Source organism: Vanrija albida, assembly GCF_041260175.1.
Source record: "Vanrija albida strain AlHP1 chromosome Unknown contig_2, whole genome shotgun sequence".
Classification (NCBI taxonomy): domain Eukaryota; kingdom Fungi; phylum Basidiomycota; class Tremellomycetes; order Trichosporonales; family Trichosporonaceae; genus Vanrija; species Vanrija albida.
In genome coordinates this window covers 1,752,488-1,774,611 of record NW_027191421.1, presented here as the reverse complement: position 1 = coordinate 1,774,611, position 22,124 = coordinate 1,752,488, and the positions used below count along the sequence as shown (strand labels likewise).

Below are 22,124 nucleotides of genomic sequence, written 5' to 3'. Positions count from 1 at the left end.
TTCTTCTAAGCACCAAGCGACCTAATCTCGGTCGCCAAGTCTGTGAGACGCTTCTCGCTCAACTTTGACGCACGCGACGAGATCAGGTCCTTGCCGCGCTGAACCTCACCAACGGCAAGGCTGCCACTGATCGGCGACGACAGCAGGTTGCCAAGGGCGACCGACGCACGGTAAATCGTCTCACTGTCTGCGATCTCGTTGGACAGGACCTGAGGCTGTCAGAAAGGCAGTCGCAGTGGGTGTCAACTCACGTGGATGATCAGCCCGAGGAGACCAGTGGCTTGAGATGACGGAAGCTTGCCATTGACAGCCAGAATGGAGTGACTACGCCATCAGCGTGGACCTCGACGACCCCACTCACTTCAGGACCACTGTCGCGAACGGCTGCTTGGCCGTGCCAATCTGCTCCCAGGTGCGGCCCTTGACCAGCTCCTTCAGAAGGCCGTGGTCGCTCGCGTTAGCCACCGTCGATCTTCCGGCCTCGGTGTTGTACAGGTTGGCAATGGCACGGAGAGCGAGCAGTTGGTTGGTCACCTGGGGCTTGGAGCCCGCCCAGGCCTCGCCCCAGCCACCAGCCTTGAGGAGGTCTGCGGGCGCAGAGTCAACAGCGCCAAAGGCAGGCGACTGCAATGCCAGTACTCTGAGGATGTCGACGACTGGCAAGGTATGAGTCTTCGATCGCGCGATAATGAGAGAGCACTCACGTGGGAATCGGTGGGCCGCATCCCATGACACCGCCAGATTGAGCAGCAGCTTGGGGTCATAAGATTCAGACGACGCAACCTTGTCGGACGAGACGATGGTGATCGCCTCGTCCAGACTCGCAAGCGTAGCGTCGTCGATAGCGAGATTGGACTGGTTGCGGTTAGCAAAGCATCCCCCATATTCTAATACACTCACTGTCGAAGCCTTGATCTCAGTGTTGAACTGCTCCACCTTGCCCTTCGCCGCCGCCGCGTTGATCTTCTTGAACGACAGGAAGCTCTTGACTGGGAGAATCTTGGTGATGGGAGCAGGTGTAGAGGTGTAGGACGAGCCACCAGTAAGAGGGTCCGCGCCGCCGTAGTACGCTGCAGGAGTGCCAGTTGAGACACCACCACCAGTGTAACGAGACCCGCCAGTGAATGGGTCAGACCCTCCTCCAGTGGATCCCGTGGAAACGCCACCACCGGTGTATCGCGAAGCCCCAGTAAAGGGGTCGACAAAGGTGTCACCGCCGCCAGTGCCGAGCTGAACACCGCCGGTATTCTTGTGAATGAAGTCGACGACTTGGTCAATGTACGCCGAAGACAGCTCGTTCTTCTCGAGGAAACGCTGGGCCGCAATGAAGGGGTTCTCTGAGAGCTGTAAGTTGCTGGAAGGTCCTCAAAGCACGCACCAGACACGTTGTATGGCAACTTGAGCGGTGGGACGCCTTCAGCGATGTCGACGTCAAAGACATAGTCCCACTCCTGGCCGTTGTACAGCTGCTTACGGCCCGACCCAATGGCGTCGACGACTTGTCCCACCTGCTGCCAAGTTGTCTCGGATTGAGACCACTGTCAGGCGGTCAGCCAGAATGCAAAGAGATGTCAGAATCAACGAACCTGGTATGCCTCAACTTGGTCGTTATTCTTGATCATGATGACCTGGCCGTCGCTCTTTCCTGCAATGCTTGTCAACAAACCAACAGTCGAGGCGGGGGAGGTGACGAACCTGGACGAGCCAAGGCTTCCATTCCTGGCAAATCGGAGTGCTTAACGTCGCCGACTTGGCTCCTACTCTGGTCAGCCATATGACAACGGACGAAAGGCTGTACTGACTTGTCAAGTTTGCGTGAGGCAACCTCGTTGTTCCACGACTCTTGCTCGGTAACGGACGCCTCGAGGTCCTCTGACCGCGTGAAGAATCGAATAGTAGTGTCGGCTGCCGCAGAGGCGACATAGTACTCCGATCCCTTGCCGGTTGGAACGACAGCTGAAGACCACAGAGACATGGTGGGGTGGTTGATGGACTGGACAAGCTCCGTCTCGGACCACACGCGGAGCGCGCCATCTTCACCGGAGCTCACAGCCCCAGAGCCATCGGGGAAAGCGGAAACCGAATAGACGAACGAGGTGTGGCCCGAGAGCGAATGGACGGGCGCTGACTTGTCAAACGAGTAGACATTCACAAGACTGTCGTTGGCACAGCTCCAGAACCCGGTACCGTCGGGGCGAAGGCTAAGGCTGCGGACAGGCTGGCTGTGCCCGGTGTAGGTCTGAAGAGGGTGCGACTTCCCATTCTGCACATCGATGGCGTGAAGGGTGATGGAGTTATCCGCCGAAGCTGAACAGTGAGCGGACGAAAAACAACAAGGATGGAGCACCTACCGGTCAGGAGACGGTCCTCTCCAACAAACTTGACCGCCCAGACAGCCTGGGTATGGGTCTCGATTTGAATGGCCTTCTTGAAATCCTTCCACACAATGACAGTTTTGTCCCAGCTTCCCGTTGCGATGAGACCGCCCTTGCTGGAGTCAATGGCGCAAAGGTTCTGGCGGTGCTCGATGAGAGTGTGGTGAGGCTGGATAGTGGGCGCGTCGAAGCTAGAAGCAGCCGAGTCGAGCGCTGGAAGAACGTATGACGACAGAAGTCCAGTGGAGGATCCGATGAGCAGGTAGGCTGCGAGGTGAAGAAGAGGACCATGTCAGTACAGCTCCCACAAGGTCTCAAGCCAATGTAGCTCACCTTGTCCTCCATGGCGAACAAGCGTAACACAGCTCACGTAGTTGCGCTCCAGCTCCTCTACGCGAAGCTTTGCGTCCCACTGCTTTGGGTCATCCTTTGAGGGCCCCCAGACAATGGCCGAGCCATCGCGCGAAGACGAGAGGAGGAGGGGGACGGTAGGATCGGGGACGTTGAGGTATCGGACGTCTGCCGAGTGACCGTGGAGTGTGAGAGCGAGCTTGAAGTCCTTTCCCATTATCGCCCGAGACCACAAAGACAAAGCCGATTATGAGGTTGAAGGGGTTGAACGAGGAGAGAAGAATGAAGCAAAGATGAGGAAGGCAGTGGAAAGTCGCCAAGGAAGGAGCTGATGCAGCGTCCGTCCGTCGCGCGCGCTCGCCGTGGCTTGGTGACGATGACGAAGGGCACTGACAGAGTCACGTGATTCAATCTCTGGGCATTACTATTGTGGTTGGTCGCATTTGTAATCGGGACATTACAAGTTGTTCAAGTCTGGTGGCCTTGGCGCCCAAGGGCCTACATAGGGTATATGCCATGCCGGCTGCAACCGGACATGTGATGCCGACTGCTGCTGCTGGGTGGTGTTTGTTGACGGCAAGCCAGGCAAGCAAGCCGATGACGCTGTCCCATTCAACCATTTACTACCACAAACGACGACTTTTATCAACCACGTCTACCGAGTTTTGTTGGAGCTCTCTCTCTCGACCCAAACCACGCTCATTACACTCCTCACACACGACAACTCGGCACATTGCTCATACTTGACAACAGTCTCTACTCCTCTCTCCCATCGCCCATCGCCCATCCACGCGACCTGCCCGACGGTCAATAGTCTTGGCAACCCATAATTATCTCCACAACTTGCAAACTCCTCCACACCTTCCCCTCTCTCGTCGTGCTCGAGCAGAACAATGCCAGACTTCCTCACGTCTCAGGTGGCCGTGACGGGTGAGTCAACGACGACCACAATGCCGAGTCTGTAGCCACCACTGACAACACCCAGCGGGGCCGCTCGTTCTCGAGACGTTCCTCAAACACTACCTGACCCCTAGAAAGTACCGCAAGGACCGCAATGGCAAGGACACGGCCAGAGTCGAGTTCATGTACGATGAAGGTGCGTGCTGCTGTCGAGCTCAGTGTTCAAGCCGGACAATGCTGACACTCGTAGCATTCAATGTTCTAAAGGTACGACGACACGGGACGTCTGCTGGCTGCCTGCTAACCATCGTTTCAGAACTTCCTCAACATCTCCACGCAGTATGTGCACTGTGTCACGTTGTGTCCGCCCCTGACATTGTCACCTCAGTCACACCGTTGCAGCCCTGCAAGAGCTGAGCCAAACAAGAACACCGGCGCCGCCATGGGTGGCAGTTCACCGGTGTTCAATCCCACACTCCACGCTGTCCCAGGCTGCAGACTATCTGGTCGCGGGCTTTGGTGGAGAGGAGATGGCCTACAAGGTTGCAGGTGGAGTCAAGTGGTGGCAAGTCCGTGCAGGCCAGGGTGTCGAAGCGGAGTGGATCGCGATGCGCAGCGAGTACAAGGAAGCCGTGGAGCTCGACCACAAGAAGAAGTCTGCAAAGAAATCGGATAAAGACGACCAGGACGACGACGAGTGTACGTCGAAGGCCTGCTCTCGTGCTAACGGCCAGTTCTCCCAGAGATGGACCGTCTTCGCTGTCTCCTCTACAGTGAGTTGACCTAAGACGGAGGTGGTCCCCAGCCACTGACCCACGCAGTTCACGGCGGTGCTTACTACTGGGGTTCGATCAACACTCATCGCTACTCAATCTGGCGCTACGCCCGCAAGATCAATGGCCGCTGCTTTGCTGTGAACTATCGCAGTGAGTTGAGACCCGCTGGCAAACGAGCGACCCCTGACACGCTGGGATAGAGGCTCCCCAGTACCCGTTCCCCTGCGCCGTTCAAGACTGTCTCGCGGCTTGGCTCTACCTGGTCAACCCACCACCTGGTGCCGAGCACAAGCCCGTGGACCCAAAGAACATTGTCATTGCCGGAGACTCGGCAGGCGGAGGCTTGGTCTTGGCGCTGCTGCAGATTCTTCGCGATGTTCAAGGCCTTGACGTACCTGCAGGTGCTGCGTTGATCAGTCCGGTATGTCGTCGTCGAGAGCGGACTATGCTCAGCTACTGACACTGGGATTAGTGGTCCGATCTCACGCACAGTTTCCCCAGTATTCTGCAGAACACTGCCACGGTTTGTCTTTCGGATACACCGAAGGCCATGCTGACAACAACAGGATGTGGTTCCACCATACAGCTTCATTCACGTGGGTTTTCAGTGCTGAAAGCCACTAACAAAATGCAGAAGCCCTCATCTCTGTGGCCACCTCCACCTCCCGCCCTTACGGAGGAGATGCAGCATGGCATCAGCCGGAAGGTCAAAGAGGCAGTCTCGAAGCTCCGGGGGTCTGAGGGCAAGCATCCCGAACGCAAGAAGCATTTGGACGCTGGGCGTCAGACACCACTCTCCCGACAGGTCTCCTCCACTGGTTCCATCCACACTGCGGACCCTGAGGCTCCTAGCAAACTGAAAGCCTTCTTCCAGAGGAACAGAGCACTTTTGGAGGGCGACAAGGAGCTCAAGTCGAATGCCTCTCGAGCGAACCCGGCTGATCCTTGGGATCACCTCGTTCCGCGTTCCTCGGATGATGTGGAAGGTCGTGACGCGTCAACTCTCGCTCAGTGTGCCGACCCTCTGCGAGTGCAAGTGGGGAAAGACACGATCGCCCTCGACACGCAGATTCAGCTGTATGCCACCAACGCCCAGCTCTGTCACCCATGGGTATCGCCCGTGCTTGGATACCTCGGAGGCCTTCCTCCCCTGTACATCATGTGCGGTGACAACGAAGTGCTGCGTGACGAAATCATATACCTGTAAGTCTCTCACGACCAAGACTGAGGTGCTGAGATTTTACAGTGCACACAAGGCTGCGCATCCAGAAAAGCACCCTGTACGGGAGGACGTCAAGAAACTACTGCCCTCGCTGCAGGGCATTGAGGAGCGATACGGCCCGACGGACGTCCATCTCCAGGTGTATGACGGCGTTGGCCATGACTTGCCGCTCTTCTCGATGACCAAGCCCGCCCGTGGCACCTACCGTGCTATTGCCACCTTTATTCGGAGAGTCACGCCTCGCAACAGAGCATCTTCGCCTTCGTCTCCTGTTACTTCGTCGGGTGACGTTACGCCGGAGGGCGAACGCCGGTTCTTCAACGGTTCGGCGGAAGCGGATCCATCCCAAGTCGCCACGGACAACTCAACCCCTGCCGACGCGCCCCTCTCCGCCGACCCTTCCGCTGGGCAGCAGGAGGCAGTCCCCGGAGATGAACTTGCTCGCCAGCTGGAAGAGCTGTCTACCCAGGACAAGACAACGGCCCGAACCGATCGGAAGAAGTCCAACAGAGTGTCGGTCATGATGCCACCTTTAGGACCTTCGGACACGACGAGCGTGTCGCCAATCTCTCCATCTCCGGTCTCCGCTTCCTCCGACAAGCGCCGTTCCATGTGGAGACATTCGGCATTCTTCAGCGGCTCCGCCTCTATGACCCCCGCTGAAAAGACGGCTCCGGTCAAGGAGGATCATGCAGGTGACGTTGCCGGACCTCGCTTTGAGCTTCAGAAGGGCAAGCGAGAGAAAGCCAAGCCCGGCGAGGCCGGGTACAGTGGCGTGTATGCGGGAGCCAACGTGAGTTCCACAGTCCAACATGCGCCGCCATCAAACTAACCTGTCTCCACAGCCATTCACCGACCACATGATCCGCGAGCGTGTCGACTTTGACGGCGTTTGTCGCCCCTTGGAGCCGGAATCAGAGCTTGGTGCTATGACTATACCCGCGAGCGAGATTGGAATCGTCAAGGCTGGTCCCGCACTGCGATATGCCGAAGGCCAGTCCATCTGGGATCACAAGTATCGCCGCCAGAAGAAAAAGGTAGCGACGCGCCGCGAACAAAACCTGGCAACGGCGACGAGCCGTGATCTCAGTCATATTGTCAAGCATTGGGAAGAACGTACTACCGAGCTCACGCCCGAAGAACGTGCTGCCATTGTCGAGAAGGCCGAGGGGGCGTCCAGGCCTGCTCGTGGCGCCGGTGATGAGAGCGACACCAGCGGGGGTAGCTCTTCGGATGAACCGGGAGGCCACGCTGTGCACCGAGCCTACACTGTTCCCGACGAAACTTGGTATTGGCAATGGGCACTGCATGGTGAAGCTCCGCCCCCCAGTGCCATTGTTAGCCGGCGCGACTTGGTGAGTTGTTATTGGGCTTCGATGCGCGCTGTGGCTGACCCACTGTAGACTGAGGGCCGCAAGCTTGCTCTCATGGCCGACCGTGTCGAATCAAAGGACAGCTCTGGGTCGTTCACGCTGCCGATCTGGGTGGCTCTCAACTCGTTCTTTGCGGACGCAGGCCAGCGCAAGAAGGCACACGACGGCCTGCGCAACGCAAAGAAAGAGGCGGACGCCAAGCGAAGCAGTGCAAGGGCATCCTAGAGCGTGCATTGAGTCTATGTACAGTGGCTCCGAGGATGATATGATGATGGACGTATTGTGGACTGAGCCACAGCGTATGGAAGAAGTATGTTATGCAAATAGTGATGAAGATGGCTAGCGCTTGCTCTTCTTCGCGTCAGCTTCTTCCTTGATCCAGCGCTTGGGAATGCCGCGGCCGAGCAGCGCCTCGGTCACGAGCTTGATCTGCGAGCCCTGCACGAGCACCTCTTTGAGGTTTAGCTTTGGCGACGCGCCCGTGAGGGGCTGGACACTGGCGCTACCGGCACAGACTCGGCGGAGCTCGTCTGCAAAGTCGTCAATGTCGACGCCGAAGCTCTCGAGGCCCGAGATGAGCGTGACCTGCTTGCGGCCCTGGCGCGTCTTGACGCTCATGATGATGGGGTTGAGGGTGCCCTTTCTGTCGCATTAGCGCTGCACCGAGCAAAACACGTACTTGACAACGCCGCCGACCGACACGGCCCAGGTGACGCCCGCGCGCAGGCGCCGGACCGCCTCGTCGCGCACGAGCGTGTCCCCGCTGCGGGCGCCCTTGCCGCCGATGGCCGAGGCGAGCGTATCGTCGAGCGTGACCACGCGGTGGTCCTTGCCGTCGACGAGCTTGTTTCTCGTGATGTACTCGTCAAACGCGCGCTTGATGCTCGCGGGCGGGTTGAGCGAGGCCGACCTATTGGGTTAGAGACTCTGTCGAGCTAGGCCAACCCACTCGATGCCGCACGCGTCCCAGAACGCCGTGGCGGACCCGGCCGGCCGCCACAGCTCCTCGATGCTCATCTGTTTGGCGCCAGATTTGCCCACCGGGGTCGCCTCGGCCTCGGCGGCGGCTGCCTCCCGCGCGGCGCGCTTGGCCGTCTTGGCCTCCTCCTCGGACACGGTCGTGAACTGAACATGCGCGTCGACGGCGGGGTGCTGCGGGTCGAACCTGAGTGTCAGCTGGGGTCCAGATGAGCTAGCTCACCCAGTCACGACCACCTCGCCCTTGCTCTCCTTGATCTTTATCAGGCCGTCCTTGGACGCCTCCTTCATCCACTTTGCGAGCTTCTTCCACTCGCTACGGCCGATGACGACGTCGTCGCGCTTCGCCGCGGGGATGTATGCCGGGCGCGAGGGCAGGATGTGGGCCGAGTAGAACTGCGATGAGGGGAGGGGCAGCGTTGAGGGGTTCAGCGTCGAGAGCGTCTGTAGCAGTGCCGCAGAGAGCAGTGTCGAGATTTCTGCTGGGGTGAGAGGGGCGCCAGTGTCCTGCACCGGGGCTTCGACCTCTAGAGCCGCTACACCGTCCGTGACCTCGGCCACCGCCTCGTCAACTGCAGGCGCAGCCTCGGCCTGCGGTGGCGCCACCAGCGGCACCTTTGGCGCCGGAAGAGGGAACGACCGGAGGACAGGCTTGGATCCCAGCTCCCAGAGACTACGGTCAGCGAGCCCCCGGCGCCAACTCACTGATCGTCGACGATGCACATGATATCGCAGAACTTGCCCTCGTCGCGCTCGACGCCCTCGGAGCGGTGGCGAATGAGACGGCCGAGCGCCTCACGGAGCCCGCCCTTGGCGACGACGCGCCCGACACCAACGTACGACACGGTGCCGTCGCCGGCCGTGTCCGCCGCCAACGCGACCAGCTGCCCCTCGCCCACGTCGGGCAGGCGCCACGGCGTGCCCATGTGCCGCACGGCCGGGAGGAAGAGGGGCGCGCCGGTGAGCAGCGGGGGCGGGAGCGGGTGGTGGATCTGCAGGACAGGCAGCGGGCCGGTCGGCACGTCCTGCGCGAGCGCGTACACTGTCGTTAGCGGCGCAGACAGCGCAGCACTCACAGGTCGGGATGAGCTCCTTGGAGCCGCGGCCAAAGGTCACCCACATCGGGTCGCCGTCCGGGCTGAGGTACACGGCCTGGGGTCAGCTGGGAGATTACAGAACACCTACGCCCTCGACGCCGGCGCTCGTCTCGATGTTGGCGACGCGCACGCCGTCCGGGACCAGCGCGCGGCCCAGGTCCTTTTCTGACAAGCCCGGTGCGCCGTCGACGGCCAGCCCGTCCCGCAGAGCCGGGTACTGCTCCAGCACGGAGGCGACGATCTGGCGCCGCGCCGAGGACTTGAGCGGCGTCGCGTTCGACTTGTGGGCGAGCGCCTTTTTGAACATGGCTAGGTTTGCGAGATGAGTGACAACAATGAAGTCATTGGCGGTGGATATTGATTTCGGATCGTCGAGATTGATTTCGGCGTGGCGCGAAAGATTGCCACCCGGAGGCGCGGAGAGGGCCGCCAGGCCGTCCTCGTTTTCTGCAACTCTACATACGGCTGTAGGTACCTTTAACATGCTTGACATTCCCGACATACTCGGCCTCACGCTGAAGGCTGCATGCCGAGTTGGCGTCCGCAGCCTGCATGCCTCAGAGGGTCGGAAGAAAGCCCACTGTACCCTCCTCCACTTCCCCCACGCTTCAACAACAATGGCATTGGTATGTAATGAGGGTATAAATGAACAGGATATACTACCACAGCCGCCATGCTGGCAGGCACATGCAGACGGGACCAAGCTCATGCCGCCCTACCCACCGTGCAGCGTCGAGATGAAGACGATCTCGTCCCGGTCCTTGAGCTGGTACTCAAGCTCGTCCTCAAGCTCCCAGTCGGCGTCGTTGATGAGCACTAGGATTCCCGGGCGCCTGTACGCGTCAACGAAATCCTCTGTATCCACTCACACGCCGTCGCCGTCGATAAACATGTCCTCGCGCTCCGTCACGAGGTGCTCCTTCATCCACGCGATAAGGTAGCGAATGTCGGCTGGCCGTGGGTCCGCGCCGGGGACCGTCTTGGGCACGTAGATCGTGTGCTTAGGCTGCTGCGAGAAGATGAGGTGCAACCCGCCGCTGCGTCGTCAGAAGGGCCACTCCGAGCTTGCTCACCCAAACTCGAGCCGGATCTCGAGGTCGTCGGGCCCGCGCGTCTTGGTTGCCGACGACGCTGCCTCGGGCGCAGTACTGGACTTTGCGTATCCCAGCCCGCTCGTGGGGAGTGGCACCTTGGTCTCTGCCTCTGCCATTGTCGCGGTCGTAGTTTGTTTTGGTGGTCAACGCAACAACAAGACGTCGTCTGCAACATTTCAGAGCGTCGATCATGCCCATCGAGCCTCCACTCTGGGTGGAGATTGACCCAATCTCCAGTCCCCAGCCAAGTGCCACATGCCCGTTGGGTGACGCTCCAGCCAAATGTAATCCCGCTATTTCCGTTCGGCGGTTACCGGGGCAGGCTGGGGTCGCGGAGATGACGAGCTCGACCGCTCCCGTCCTGCCTGGGCAGGCTCGCGCGTGCTCCGGCTCGCTCGCGGATGGCTTCGAGACGCTCTTTGGCAGCGCCGACATCATCATCTCTCCCCACTCTCCTTCGGCTCGCTCCCAAAATGAACGCTCAGCTCAGGACCGCCCCATCAAGGGCGTCTCGGGCTCTCGTCCAACGCCGCGTACGTATCGCAGCTCGCGAGCTCTCGCGAGCTCCAACCCTCGGAACACCATCTCACATCCGCAGCTCCTGTCCAACTCGGCTCCCCTCCGCAATCAGGTTCCCCTCTCGCCCGAGGTCGCTGGCACGCCCAAGAAGAGCGGCGGCTTCTTCCGCAAGCTCGTCAACTACACCATCTTCGGCGCCATCATCTTCTACCCTGTCTCTGGCTACCTCTCGACTCAGTCCGAGACCTACCGTGACCTGTTCACCAAGGTTCCCGGAGGCGAGCAGGTTGCCGACTACGCCGACGAGCACGACTGGGACCAGTTCGGCCCTGGCTCCATCACCAAGAGCCTGCTCAAGCTTACCGGCAAGAGCAACCAGGAGGCCGACGCCACGGTCGCCGACGCCAAGAAGGCTGTCGGCGACGCGACCGCCTCCGCTCAGGCCGCTGCCGCTGAGGCTGCCAGGAAGGCCAGCGAGGCCAAGGACGCCGCTGCTGCCCGCGCGCTCGAGGCCCAGAAGGCTGCCAAGGCCAAGGCTGCTGAGCTTGCCAACAAGGCCTCGGCCAAGGCTACCGAGGTCGCCAACAAGACGTCCGATGCCACGGCCAAGCTCGCCGACAAGGTCGAGCACGCTATCCACGACGCCAAGAAGACGGTTGTTGACCCCGTCGTTGACAAGGCCGCTGAGACTGCCGCCGCCGGCGCCAAGGCCATCGCCGAGGCTTCCGAGCCCGTCTACCCCCTCCCCGACACTGCCAGGCCCCGCCAGCTCCGCCCCGAGACTGTTACGCCCCAGAAGCCCTCGTACGAGGGCAAGGAGGAGTACAGCGGCCCCAAGCTTCCCCTCGGCTTTGAGCCTCCCCCCGGCTACTACGTCAAGGGCCCTGCCCCCAAGCCCAAGACGCCTGGAGACGAGCCCCTCCCCCAGCTCGTCACCAAGGTCAAGGAGCTTGCTGCCAACGAGCCCATCATTTCGCAGCTCGCCTCGACCATCGACTCGCTCACCACCTCGCTGTCCTCGAACAAGGGCGGCCCCAGTGCCCAGGCTGCCGACATTCTTGACAAGGCTCAGGGTGACCTCAACGCGCTTAACCAGCGCCTGAGCGACATCAAGAAGGCCGAGCAGGAGCGTCTCCAGAAGGCCGTTGACAGCAAGCAGGCCGAGTTCGAGGTGGCATTGAAGCAGAAGCAGGACGAGTGGCAGAAGGGCGAGGAGGGTCTCAAGGAGTCGTGGGACGCTGAGCGTCAGAAGATGATTGACGGCTGGCGTTCGGTCCTTGACGGCGAGCTCGACGCGCAGCGTCAGAACATTGAGGCTCGGTGAGTAGTGCGAGGGCGGATCGACGTATTCTGTCGCTGACACGGCCAGTCTCCACGACGAGGTAGTTTCGCAGGGTATCGAGCTCCAGAGGCGATGGCTGCGGTCGATCAAGTCTCAGGTCGAGACTGAGCGCGGTGGCCGTCTCGCCAAGCTTGACCACCTCAACACTTCGCTCAAGCAGCTTGAGCGTATCACCCTCGACAACTCCGCCGTCCTCGACGACAACATCCGCCTGCACAAGGTCTGGTCGGCGCTCCGTGCCGTCCAGTCCAAGGCTGAGCGCGGCGACCAGTCGTTTGACGACGAGCTTCGCGTTCTCCAGGGATTGACCAAGTCGGACGACAAGTCGATTGTTGACGCCACCCTGTCGTCGCTCGAGTCTTCGGGTATCGCCCAGACTGGTGTCAAGTCGCTCTCTGCCCTGTCGTCGTGGTTCACCAACGCTGTCGCGCCCCGTATCCAGTCGGCGTCGCTCGTCCCCGCTCCCGAGGAGGCTGGCGTCGGCTCGCACCTTGCCTCTGCGACATTGAGCAAGATTCTCTTCCGCCCCAAGGCCGGTCTCGTTGACGGCGACGACGTCGCTGCCGTCCTCGCCCGCGCCGAGTGGGCCCTCCAGGCTAAGGACCTCGACGCTGCTGCGCGCGAGGTCAACTCGCTCCGCGGGTGGCCCAAGCAGCTCGCCGCCGACTGGCTCCGCGAGGCCCGCCGCCGCCTCGAGGTCCAGCAGGCGCTCGACATTGTTAGCACCGACGCCACGCTTGCGTCGCTTCTGTTGGTCTAGGCGAACGACACGACACCGGACACAAAATAGGCTAGATGCATCTACATGGGAGCAGGATAGGGTGCAGCTGCGGGTGACTGGAAGCGATTACGGCGCAGGGAGCGAGCCGTAACATGCCGTCAGTGGTGGAACAGTCACGTCGTGACCGTGGTTGAAGAGAGACAGCTGGGGTCAGTCTGCGCATGGTCGGTGCACTGCACGCAGGGCAGTCGCAAGCCCTGCTCGTGTCCCCTCACAAGGTGTGACAAGTCGATGCTCGCCGGCCCACTGTGGCACTCAGGAAGTCATGTGTCCGCCAAGCTCCCCTCACCTCCCCTCACCTACTCCCCTCACCCACGGCACAGCGAACAGGAAACAAGAGTGCATCGTCCATATTCTGTATCCATCTGTTACAGAAACTGGGAGGGGAAACGGGGGGCTACTAACAATCCAACATGCGAATATATAGCCTCGGGGGTGACGGGCGGCATGGGCAGGTGCCAATGGTATGGGATGAGAGAGGGGGTCAAGGTTACAGATGGTGGGTGTGGCTACCGCAGCAGCGCTTACGCCATACCCATGGCGAACGAGTTGAGATGCCAGCTCTGCTTGGGAGCCGGTTGGGGCTCGGACTCGAGGTTGGTCGTGAGGCCGACGACACTCTGGCTGAGCGGGCCGACGTCGACGTCGCAGGTACGGTTCGAGTCGGTGCCGGACAGCGAGGCGTCGCGGAGCTTGGGCTCCATCTTGATCTCGTGCATGGGCGCGATCGTGTGCGACTCGACGTACGTCTCGGTCTGGACGTGGATGGTGGCCGGGCCGTTGAGTCGTGTGCGCTGCGACTTGAGCGAGTACTGCTGCTGTGGGGGCGGCTGGAAGGGGCCCGTCTGGAACTGGCTCTGGTAGCCCGTCTGCGCGGCCCACGCGCCGTCGTCCATGTCGCGGTTGATGTAGAAGCGCGAGTTGAGCACGTAGAGCTGCGCGTGTGAGTCAGGGTGTTGGGGCGTCATGGATGTACTCACCATACCGATAACGTAGATCTTGCCTTGGATCATCTCGAAGAAGACACCGTAGTAAGTGCCACCCTGGATGGCGAAGTCGATAAGGTTGGCAAGGGCACTGGAGTGTGTGAGTAGGTGCTTGTCCGGATCGTTCTGCCACCTACATGATGGTAGGGGGAAGCTGCGACTCGCATGCAATCCTGAGTAGACGCTTGACAAGCTTCGACGTCTCCTCGTAGTCGGAGCGCTGGTGCAGAAGACCCCACATCACGACGGTCGTAATGATCACATCGGCCACACAAGTGGCGGAAGTCCAGACCCAAATGAAGATGTTGTACTCCTGTATTCCCTCGTCAGCCGATGGCCCCGGCAGTGTGGGCGGCGCCACAGCGGGCGAGTAAATCTGGGCGGAATCGACCTACCGTGTTAATAACGTTCGACCTCAGGCCCGTGACGAGGACACCGAGCGCACCGGCGACCGAGGCCAGACTGGAATCAAAGGTCAGACGAGCCTGACAGGTTCGGGTGCCGTCTACTCACACGGGGAGGGCGACAACGTAGACGACGTATCTGTTGCGACCAGCAATCTTGAAGGCACGCTCGGCGTAGAAGATCTAGAGTGGCGTTAGAGGGCCGTGGCTTGCAAGTGGGCCGCCGCCGCCGGATCCCTCACCTGAACAATGGCGGTCATGAAGACGTCGATAATAGGGAAGAAGGAGAACCCTTTGGGTTTTAGTAGAGGCGACAGTGGCTTGATGTGCCCTACTCACAGCGATAGTCGAGCATTGGCGTGTAGAAACCAAAGTTGTAGGTGAATAGGTACATGATCCAGCATGTTGACCTGGGTGGTCAGCATCATCGGCTGGGCAGAACAGGGAGGTAGCGGCGTACAGCACGAAAATAACGAGACCCATAAAGGATGAGATGATCTGTGGACGACGCGTTAGAGCAGCACAATGAACCTCGTTCCGACTTACCACACCGGCCTGGACGAGCCATCGGTCGAGCAAACGAGACTGGTTGTACCAGTGGGTGAACTGCGAGAGAAGGATACCAAGGAAGACACCGTCGATGATAACACTACGGCGGTCAGCCAAGCCTACTCGCTCGCGAGCTTCTCGTTGGCGTACCCCATGATCAGCGGGCCCAGGACAATACCATTGTTATGCCCTCTCGTGACGAGGGCTTTTGCGGCTGCCTCATCCATGGTTCTGATACTGTTGCTGCGGGGTGGAGGTGCGAATGGGGAGAGAAGGGGAGGTAGTAACGAGCGTTTGGGGAGGAGGCGAAGCGTGCAGGTGTGTGTGTGTCGCCAGATGGAACGGATTAGTGGAGTAGGATTGTGTTATTGAAGCAGTCAAGATGGAGCTGGTTGCTGTGGGCGATGGGGGGTCGAATGGCACGAGCGCGAGTGGGCGAGCGCGCGAGCGAGCGCTGGACGGGCCTGATGGCAGCGTAAAGGCATGTCGTTCCCACCCGGCGGCGCAGACGCTGCTTCTCAAGGTCGGACATGAACCGTGCGCGAGTATTTGGCGACATGGAAACGCGAGGTCGGGTTGTGTCGCTGCTGCACGCTGTTGGTGGTGGTGGTGGCTGGGAGATGGGAGGGTAGGTGGTGGCATCGTGGTGGTGGTGGCGCAGGCGCAGGCGTGTGGCGCTGGCGTCCTTGTTCCCAGCATTGCGCCGGCGGGGAGCAGGGGGGTAAATCCTCTGGGTTAATCGCGGTTAGCTGTAGTGATGGGCGAGGGACGTGAGTGAGTACAAGGATGCCAACAACGGGGAGATCAGTGCTGTGGGTCTTGTCGGTCCGTGTCGTGGCTTGCTGCGTCTTCCCTGCATGGCGGCGGCGCGTCGCTGAGATGCCGCTGGGCTGATTTTGCCAAGTCCGTCCGGCTGGCGCAGATGGTAGATCTGTAAGAGGATGGGAGGAGGCATCGACTTGTCTGGTCGAGCGACCTTGGGGCTTGCAGTAGACTGAATGACTTTTGTTCAGCACAGATCGCCACGCGACCGACGCGTAAAGGAAGGAAGGAATTGAAGGAAGGATGCGCTGGTCCCAAGTTTCTGGCTCAGGTCCGGCCAGTTTCCACAAACAGCAACAAAGTCATTTAGGTACCCTTGCCTTGGTGGATTCCAGTCGAGCGCGCTTTACGAGAAGGCAGAGGAGGTGAGTGCATGTTGGCTGTCTGAACGTCGTCTGGTCGCGAAGAGGACATTGTATGCAGGCAGTGTTTGACCTGGCCGAGTATGTGGAGGCCCACGGACCTCTTAACCTCCCCTAGAAGCACAGAGGCTCGTGCGTCGATGTTGAACGCCACTTGAAGCGCCATGAGGCGGGGTGGCGTCGTCGTCAGCTTTCAACTAGGGGGCATGGCATCCTGAGTTGAGTGACGGCCCGAGCGAGCGTGCAGAGGGGTCAAATAGCTCGAGACGACGTTGCAGAGCTCAACCCATGCACCCAGCAGCGACCATGGCACAAGGGCAAGACGCGGCCCTCTGCGCGTCCATCTGCCTACAAGCGTGGTCGCCAGCAAGCGCAAGTGTGGAAAGGGCGTGGGGGGCGGCAGCGAGCAAAGCTGATTGTACCGAAGGAAGTGTTCTGGGCCTGGTTCACGGATCCAGCTGCCGTTGGGTTGCCGCATTGTGCATTGGGAACAAGGCGGCCTGCCAGGTGGAGCACAGTCGAGCAAGGCGACAGACAGACTGTATGCTTTAAACACGGGAGTGGAGTCGAGTGGGGAGGGCACGCCGGCAGCCTGAAACGTCAGGTCAGGTTGTAACGTTCACACAACACAGTGGTGTGCAGGGAAGGCGGGCGCGGGCAGCAAGTCACTCGCGCGCGCACGCGGTCAGGGGTCAGACAGACGCGTTGGGCACGCGCGCGCCACCAGGCGAAATTCGACCAGGGACACGGAAAAGAAGCCAGGAACAGAGGTGTTTTAGAGGGCCACAGTGAGCGAGCTTTCCAACTCCTTGCACTCTCTCTCTGTGTCTCTCTCGTACACGGGGAGCAATGCAAGGGGACGGAACGACAAGACACGTAGAGCCCAACGGAACATGCATAGCAAAGAGGGCGGCGATGGGCGCTGTGAGCTCGATGGCGAGCAAGGAAGGAAGGAAGGCAACAGGGTCGTGTGAAACGAGGTAATCTTTGGCGTGCTGCAAGCATGTGCACAAGGCCGAGAGCGACGACGGCGACGGCGACGGCGTCGGCGACGGCAAACAAGATTGAGTGCACGAATGCATATACTTGCTCCTTGTCGATCGACCGCCCCGGAGCGTTCACATCAACGGCAGCGGCGGCGAGTGCATGGCCTTCCCCCCCTCCCAGAGTGATTGAAACGCGACCTGGCCTTCAAGGAACGCGGCCACAAACCTTGAATGACACGGCCGGCCAGCCAGCGCACACCCACCCCAGCCAGCCAGCCAGCCAGCCAGGCGGATCCACCTCCATCTCATGAGTCCATCATTCACTCTTTCCTTTGTCCTCCTTGTCAAACAATGACTTGCTAGCATACTCCCACCACTGTTGTCTCCCAGTCTCCTGCGCGGCGACCTACATACGCATAGTGCCTATACGCACCTTGGAAACACGAAACGACGCTCATTGTCAACGACCTCCCCACCCCCCTCCCACCCAAACGCGCCTGTCACGACACCTCACATCCCCAACCCATCGGACACGAACCCGGGCTCAGCTCCCCCTCACGACACGACCTCCCCTCACGACATAGACTCCCTGACACCAACACGACCACCATGCGACGACTAGAGAACAGAGAGATCAACGACCTGCACGCGCAGGCAGAGCGAGGCGGCCTCGGGCAGGCCACAGCGTGAGTCGCGCCTTCTCCATTGTTGATGAACCATCGCACTGACCTCTGCGCGCCACCCAGGCTCGTCGACTGCGTTGCCGAAGGCCCAGATCAACTCATGTTCATGGAAGGCGACACGCTCGTCGTTCTGCGCGACCTCGGAGACGAGCTCCTGGCCTTCTGCGAAGGCGAGGTCGGCTGGGTCAAGCGCGAGAACATTTCGTTCGACAACCTGGCGTCGACTTCGAGTGCTCCGAGCTCGCCCAAGTCGTCCACATGCCTCGCAACGCCAAGCGACCTCTCGATTTCGACAGGCCTCGTGCCCCAGACGTTGCTGCCTGAAGACTACGACTTTGCGAATGGGACCACGGCTCCGCTGGCTCCAAAGGCTAAGCCCCCAGTCACGGCGAACGCGTCTCAGTCGCCAAAACTTGACTCGTCCGCCGACGACACCGATCCACCTCTCGCCGCTTTACTAGATCAGGCCGCACCAGCCGAACCTACGCCAGAGGCTGCTAGCGAGGATGCGACCCCTCCGGCTTCCGAAGCGCAGAACTCGTCCAACCCCCACTCGAGAACAGCCTCTGATGCATCGAGCGGGACCGGCAGCACAACCTCCTACATCGGCCCACTCGTGATCGGCGGCCTTGGCCCAAGGCTGCAGCACGCGCAAGATGCTTCTGATCATATCGGTGAGTCCGCCCTCGGTCGTGTGCCAAGGGAATGCTAACCATGTCGCAGACGATGACCCGTCGACTCACACGTTTGGCCGCTTCACTGGACTCGGCGCGTACTCTGCCCAGTCCCCCTTCCGCTCCGGAGCCAATGCGCCTGTTCAAACCGTCGCTGGTCGCGTCGGCGTGTCTACCATCTCCCCCACGCAGCGCCAATCGGTCGCGGTCGAGGCGTCCCGGCTCAGCCAGCTGCGATTCAGTGACCTGAACATGGACGGAAGTGTCCTGCATGGTGTTCTTCAGGAAGACGAAGACGAGGCTGAAGAACAGCTCCAAGATCCTTTGCCAGGCCGCACCAGCTCCAAACCGGACCCCATAAATGTGCGAACTGGACTCCCGGCGACCATCACCGAGGAGGCTGAGACGCCACGGGCGTCCGAGTCGCCCAAACCACTTCCACCTCAGGCTCTATTTGCGTTGCCACCGAAAGCAGATTCCGAGGACGCGACTCTGACCACCCCGACCTCTGCCACGAAGGACTCGTTGTCGCTGCCAACCAGGCTCCCATTTGAGCAGCCTCAGCTTACGCCAAAGCCTGGACAAGCCGAGGTGGTCCGACCCCAGATTGACCCCAGCGTCACTGGCCTCCCAGTTTCCGACTCTCCGAAGAGCGCTACGGCATTCTCATTCCGCTTAGCATATGATGACCCCGACACCGACAGCGAGAGTGCGACCAAGGTTGCTCCTCCTTCCATCAAAGCAACTTCACCGCTGGCTACTGCCGCTGGGGCGTCGCTCCTGACTCCGCTCGAGATTCCTGAGCATCCTATCCATCCCGGCCTGGCAACGTCGCCGTCGATCTTGGACAGCTCCTCGTCGCTGCAGTCCGGATCGCCCGATTTACGCGATGCAGCGACCAAGCAGTTCTACGGCCTCGGCCATACGCCACACGTACCCAACGTGCCAGTCGCGTCTTCCCCACTATCTGCCCCCAGTGAGGCGTCAGATAGGTCACTGGACGCTTCACGTTCTCCCCAGCGCAATGGGGACACAGGTGCCCGTAGGCGCGGTATGATTGTCGGAAGTCCGGCAGCCCAGCGGCCACAGTTCGGCGGTCCGCTCCCACCTGCGTCGTTTGGGCCCGGTTTGGAAAGCCACCCTCACAGTGCCTTCAATGGTATCTCTCCAGGAGATATGGTCCCCACTCAGAGCCGGTGGTCTCCATCAACAGAGACACCCCGGCGTGGAACAGTGCCCAACTCGAAGGGCCTACCCCCGAACCACGGTGCTCAGCGTTTCGCGACGACGCCCGGCGAAGTCTTCCCATCGCAGTCCTCGTCGAATGGACATGGTTCACCATCCTACAACCCCCCGAAACCCTCCCAGGCGCCTCAGCCCTATGGCGGGCAGTACCTTCCAACACGACAAGCCTCACTGACAATGTCGTCCAACTCTCATTCCTCCCACCAGTCTCATTCTGGCGTCTCCCACTTGTCTGCTGCGCAGCAGTACGCAAACTCTCAATTATCGGCTGCTCAGCAGTTCGCCAAGATGGCCCGCAACGCATCAAATTCCAAGTCGCCCAGTCCACCGCCTGTGCCTTCAAAGAGTCCGCTGTCTGCTGGATCTACCGACAGCCACGAGACGACTTCGACATTTGCCGGAGTGCCTCGGGCGCGGTCGCGCTCTTTCTCCTCTGCTGTATCCAAGGCTGTTCAGAGGAGCGGTAGCGGTGGGGGCAGCAGTGGGCAAGCCATTCGCAAGGCCAGCATGCCTGTACCTTCGATGGCCGGACAGCTGGATCCGCGCCAACCCCTCAATCGAAACAACTTTCAGACCAACACACCGCCGCCACACTTCCAAGCCACGCCACCGTCCGCTTATCTTCAGCAGCAGGCCCCCTGGCAGAACGACTTGAATCGGCACGCCAACAGGTCGCAGCACGCGGCAAAGGAGTCCCAGTCTGACCACGGATCCGTTCAATCAGTGCACCACGTACCCCTGGGCAAGGGCGGGGAGCCAGTTGCCAGGGGACACCGTCACAGTAGCAGCACGACGTCGTCGCCACCTCGCCAGGGCAAGGGTCCACTCCACCCGCCCATCTCGTACCGTGACTTTGCGGATCCGACTGTCAGCGCCGACGGCATCGAGTTTGAAATTGTCCAGCCTCGGAAGGCCTCCAATGGGCCGCCTGCGATCAGGTTATCGCTTGAGTCGGCTAGCCTTGGCATCCTCAGTGGATCAGAACGAGAGTCGCTGGAGAGTGGTAGCCACGGGCAATCGTTTGAGACGGACGAGTGGGGCTTCTTGAAGCGCTGCACGCCTACCCCTGCCATTTTCCAATCGCGGGTTCCTCCGTCAGAAGTGCGGGCAGCCGAACAGAAATGGGTGAGGACTTGTGTGATCGCGCACGACGGGCTTCCTGCTGACGCTCCCAGCTGGATATCATAACCCGGCCGCTGCCCCACGGACAGCAGGCGTCAAAGAAGGTCCGCCGAATGGTCATCGAGCAGGGCATCCCGGCCAGCCTTCGTGGCAAGGTCTGGGGCTGGCTCATGTCGAATGGCCAGTCTGGGCGCGTCGACTTCCTGTTCCAGCGCCTGCTTACCAATGAAGCGACGGTGTTTGATGAGCAGATCGTGAGGGATGCTTCTCAAGTCTACAAGGACCACTCCGCGTTCGTCGGCCCCAACTCGACTGGCCAACAGGACCTTCGCACGCTTCTGCGTGCATTTATGAACTTTGCTCCCGACGGATACCGCACCGAAATCGCTCAGATTGGCGGCGCCCTCCTTGTCCACGCCGTGGTCGAGGACGCGTTCTGGTTAATGGCCGGGCTGTTCAACGGAGTCCTCAAGACGTACTATGTCAAGGACCGTGGCGCGTTCAGTGTCGACCTTCATGTGTTTGCTGGCATCTTGCAGGGCAGTGAGCCCAAGATTGCCAAGCTGTTCCGTGACCTGGGGATTGCTCGTGAGTCGGGGTCGTGGGCTTGTTGCATGCGTGCTGACAGCGGATAGCCCACCACTACCTGGAGCAGTGGTGGACGGCGCTGTTCATCCGATCTCTCCCATGGCCCACTGTGTTACGCTTCCTTGATGCTGTCATTTCTGAGGGTAAGTTGATCGCGGCTGTACTTGAGTTTGATTCTGACAATCGCAGGCCCGCGATACATCCTTATTGGATCGCTCTCGGTGCTCACATTGTCGCGTGAGCGACTTTTGGCGCTGCCCAAGACGCCGCAGGCAGTGCTGGGGTACCTGCGCAACCTGCCCCAGGACAGCCTGTTGCTCCCCGATACGTTTATGCGGGCGTGCGAGGAGGTCAAGTTGCGCGACGACGACCTGAAGAAGCTTCGGTCGAGTGTCAAGGAGCAGTTGGCGCTCTCTGGTGGTCATTGATGATTGAGGGGTTTGTTTACATGTGTGTGGCTGCGGAGCCCCGAGTGGGCATCCTGGCTGTTTCGTATCTGCGGACGGTGCCGCGGCCGCTCCCTGTTGAATTACTGTGTGCCGTCTGCAAAGCCAATGCATCGTTGTAATGTTACGTGGTAATGGGGTGTGAATGACTGGGCGGGCCCATGGGAGCGTGAGCAAAGGCGACTGGGTCGAGACCGGCGACTATGGTCGGAATGCAGCGAGGAATGTAGGACGTTCCGAGTCATTTGCTGCGCTCGCTCGCTGATTTGCTCGCCACCAAAAACGTGTGCCATTGTGTAGACCATACATTACACCGATTTGGCTCTGCGGCTTTGAGGTGGCCTTGGACTGCGCTCTCTGCTCCTGCCCTGCTCCTGCGCTGCCTTGCCCGCCAGTGTCCCGCCCAACCAGTCATTCAGAGCATACAGCTAGGGCTCCCAGCACCGCCG

General features: G+C 60.4%; 7 protein-coding genes across 7 annotated transcripts; 3 read left to right on the top strand and 4 right to left on the bottom strand.

Moving 5' to 3' along the window:
- Nucleotides 1-5: 5 nt before the first annotated feature.
- On the bottom strand, nt 6-2,943 carry Q8F55_002333 (uncharacterized protein; the record flags this gene model as incomplete). The annotated part of the gene is made up of 11 exons (XM_069350935.1): nt 6-209; nt 252-324; nt 362-656; nt 705-855; nt 901-1,337; nt 1,379-1,538; nt 1,587-1,645; nt 1,696-1,757; nt 1,803-2,307; nt 2,352-2,642; nt 2,709-2,943. 11 exons carry the CDS (start codon nt 2,941-2,943, stop codon nt 6-8), a joined length of 2,472 nt encoding a protein of 823 aa, XP_069211321.1.
- A 676-nt stretch (nt 2,944-3,619) lies between these two features.
- Q8F55_002332 (uncharacterized protein) lies at nt 3,620-7,222 on the top strand (the record flags this gene model as incomplete). Its single annotated transcript, XM_069350934.1, has 14 exons — nt 3,620-3,656; nt 3,712-3,822; nt 3,877-3,893; nt 3,943-3,965; nt 4,015-4,325; nt 4,361-4,399; nt 4,448-4,552; nt 4,603-4,823; nt 4,875-4,925; nt 4,969-4,998; nt 5,037-5,605; nt 5,649-6,417; nt 6,470-6,979; nt 7,028-7,222. The coding sequence occupies 14 exons, from the start codon at nt 3,620-3,622 to the stop codon at nt 7,220-7,222; spliced, it is 2,988 nt and encodes a 995-aa protein (XP_069211320.1).
- A 114-nt stretch (nt 7,223-7,336) lies between these two features.
- Nucleotides 7,337-9,379, bottom strand: Q8F55_002331 (uncharacterized protein; the record flags this gene model as incomplete). The annotated part of the gene is made up of 7 exons (XM_069350933.1): nt 7,337-7,640; nt 7,677-7,907; nt 7,947-8,162; nt 8,199-8,648; nt 8,681-9,017; nt 9,052-9,127; nt 9,161-9,379. The coding sequence occupies 7 exons, from the start codon at nt 9,377-9,379 to the stop codon at nt 7,337-7,339; spliced, it is 1,833 nt and encodes a 610-aa protein (XP_069211319.1).
- A 408-nt stretch (nt 9,380-9,787) lies between these two features.
- On the bottom strand, nt 9,788-10,282 carry URM1 (Ubiquitin-related modifier 1; the record flags this gene model as incomplete). The annotated part of the gene is made up of 3 exons (XM_069350932.1): nt 9,788-9,905; nt 9,942-10,109; nt 10,146-10,282. The coding sequence occupies 3 exons, from the start codon at nt 10,280-10,282 to the stop codon at nt 9,788-9,790; spliced, it is 423 nt and encodes a 140-aa protein (XP_069211318.1).
- A 357-nt stretch (nt 10,283-10,639) lies between these two features.
- On the top strand, nt 10,640-12,787 carry MIC60 (MICOS complex subunit mic60; the record flags this gene model as incomplete). The annotated part of the gene is made up of 3 exons (XM_069350931.1): nt 10,640-10,699; nt 10,765-12,005; nt 12,055-12,787. The coding sequence occupies 3 exons, from the start codon at nt 10,640-10,642 to the stop codon at nt 12,785-12,787; spliced, it is 2,034 nt and encodes a 677-aa protein (XP_069211317.1).
- Nucleotides 12,788-13,332: 545 nt separating this feature from the next.
- On the bottom strand, nt 13,333-14,974 carry Q8F55_002328 (uncharacterized protein; the record flags this gene model as incomplete). Its single annotated transcript, XM_069350930.1, has 10 exons — nt 13,333-13,743; nt 13,789-13,885; nt 13,932-14,107; nt 14,190-14,256; nt 14,308-14,381; nt 14,441-14,490; nt 14,538-14,608; nt 14,659-14,696; nt 14,745-14,847; nt 14,898-14,974. The coding sequence occupies 10 exons, from the start codon at nt 14,972-14,974 to the stop codon at nt 13,333-13,335; spliced, it is 1,164 nt and encodes a 387-aa protein (XP_069211316.1).
- A 2,552-nt stretch (nt 14,975-17,526) lies between these two features.
- On the top strand, nt 17,527-21,657 carry Q8F55_002327 (uncharacterized protein; the record flags this gene model as incomplete). The annotated part of the gene is made up of 7 exons (XM_069350929.1): nt 17,527-17,603; nt 17,664-18,274; nt 18,324-19,250; nt 20,121-20,644; nt 20,695-21,229; nt 21,277-21,372; nt 21,419-21,657. 7 exons carry the CDS (start codon nt 17,527-17,529, stop codon nt 21,655-21,657), a joined length of 3,009 nt encoding a protein of 1,002 aa, XP_069211315.1.
- Nucleotides 21,658-22,124: the final 467 nt, after the last annotated feature.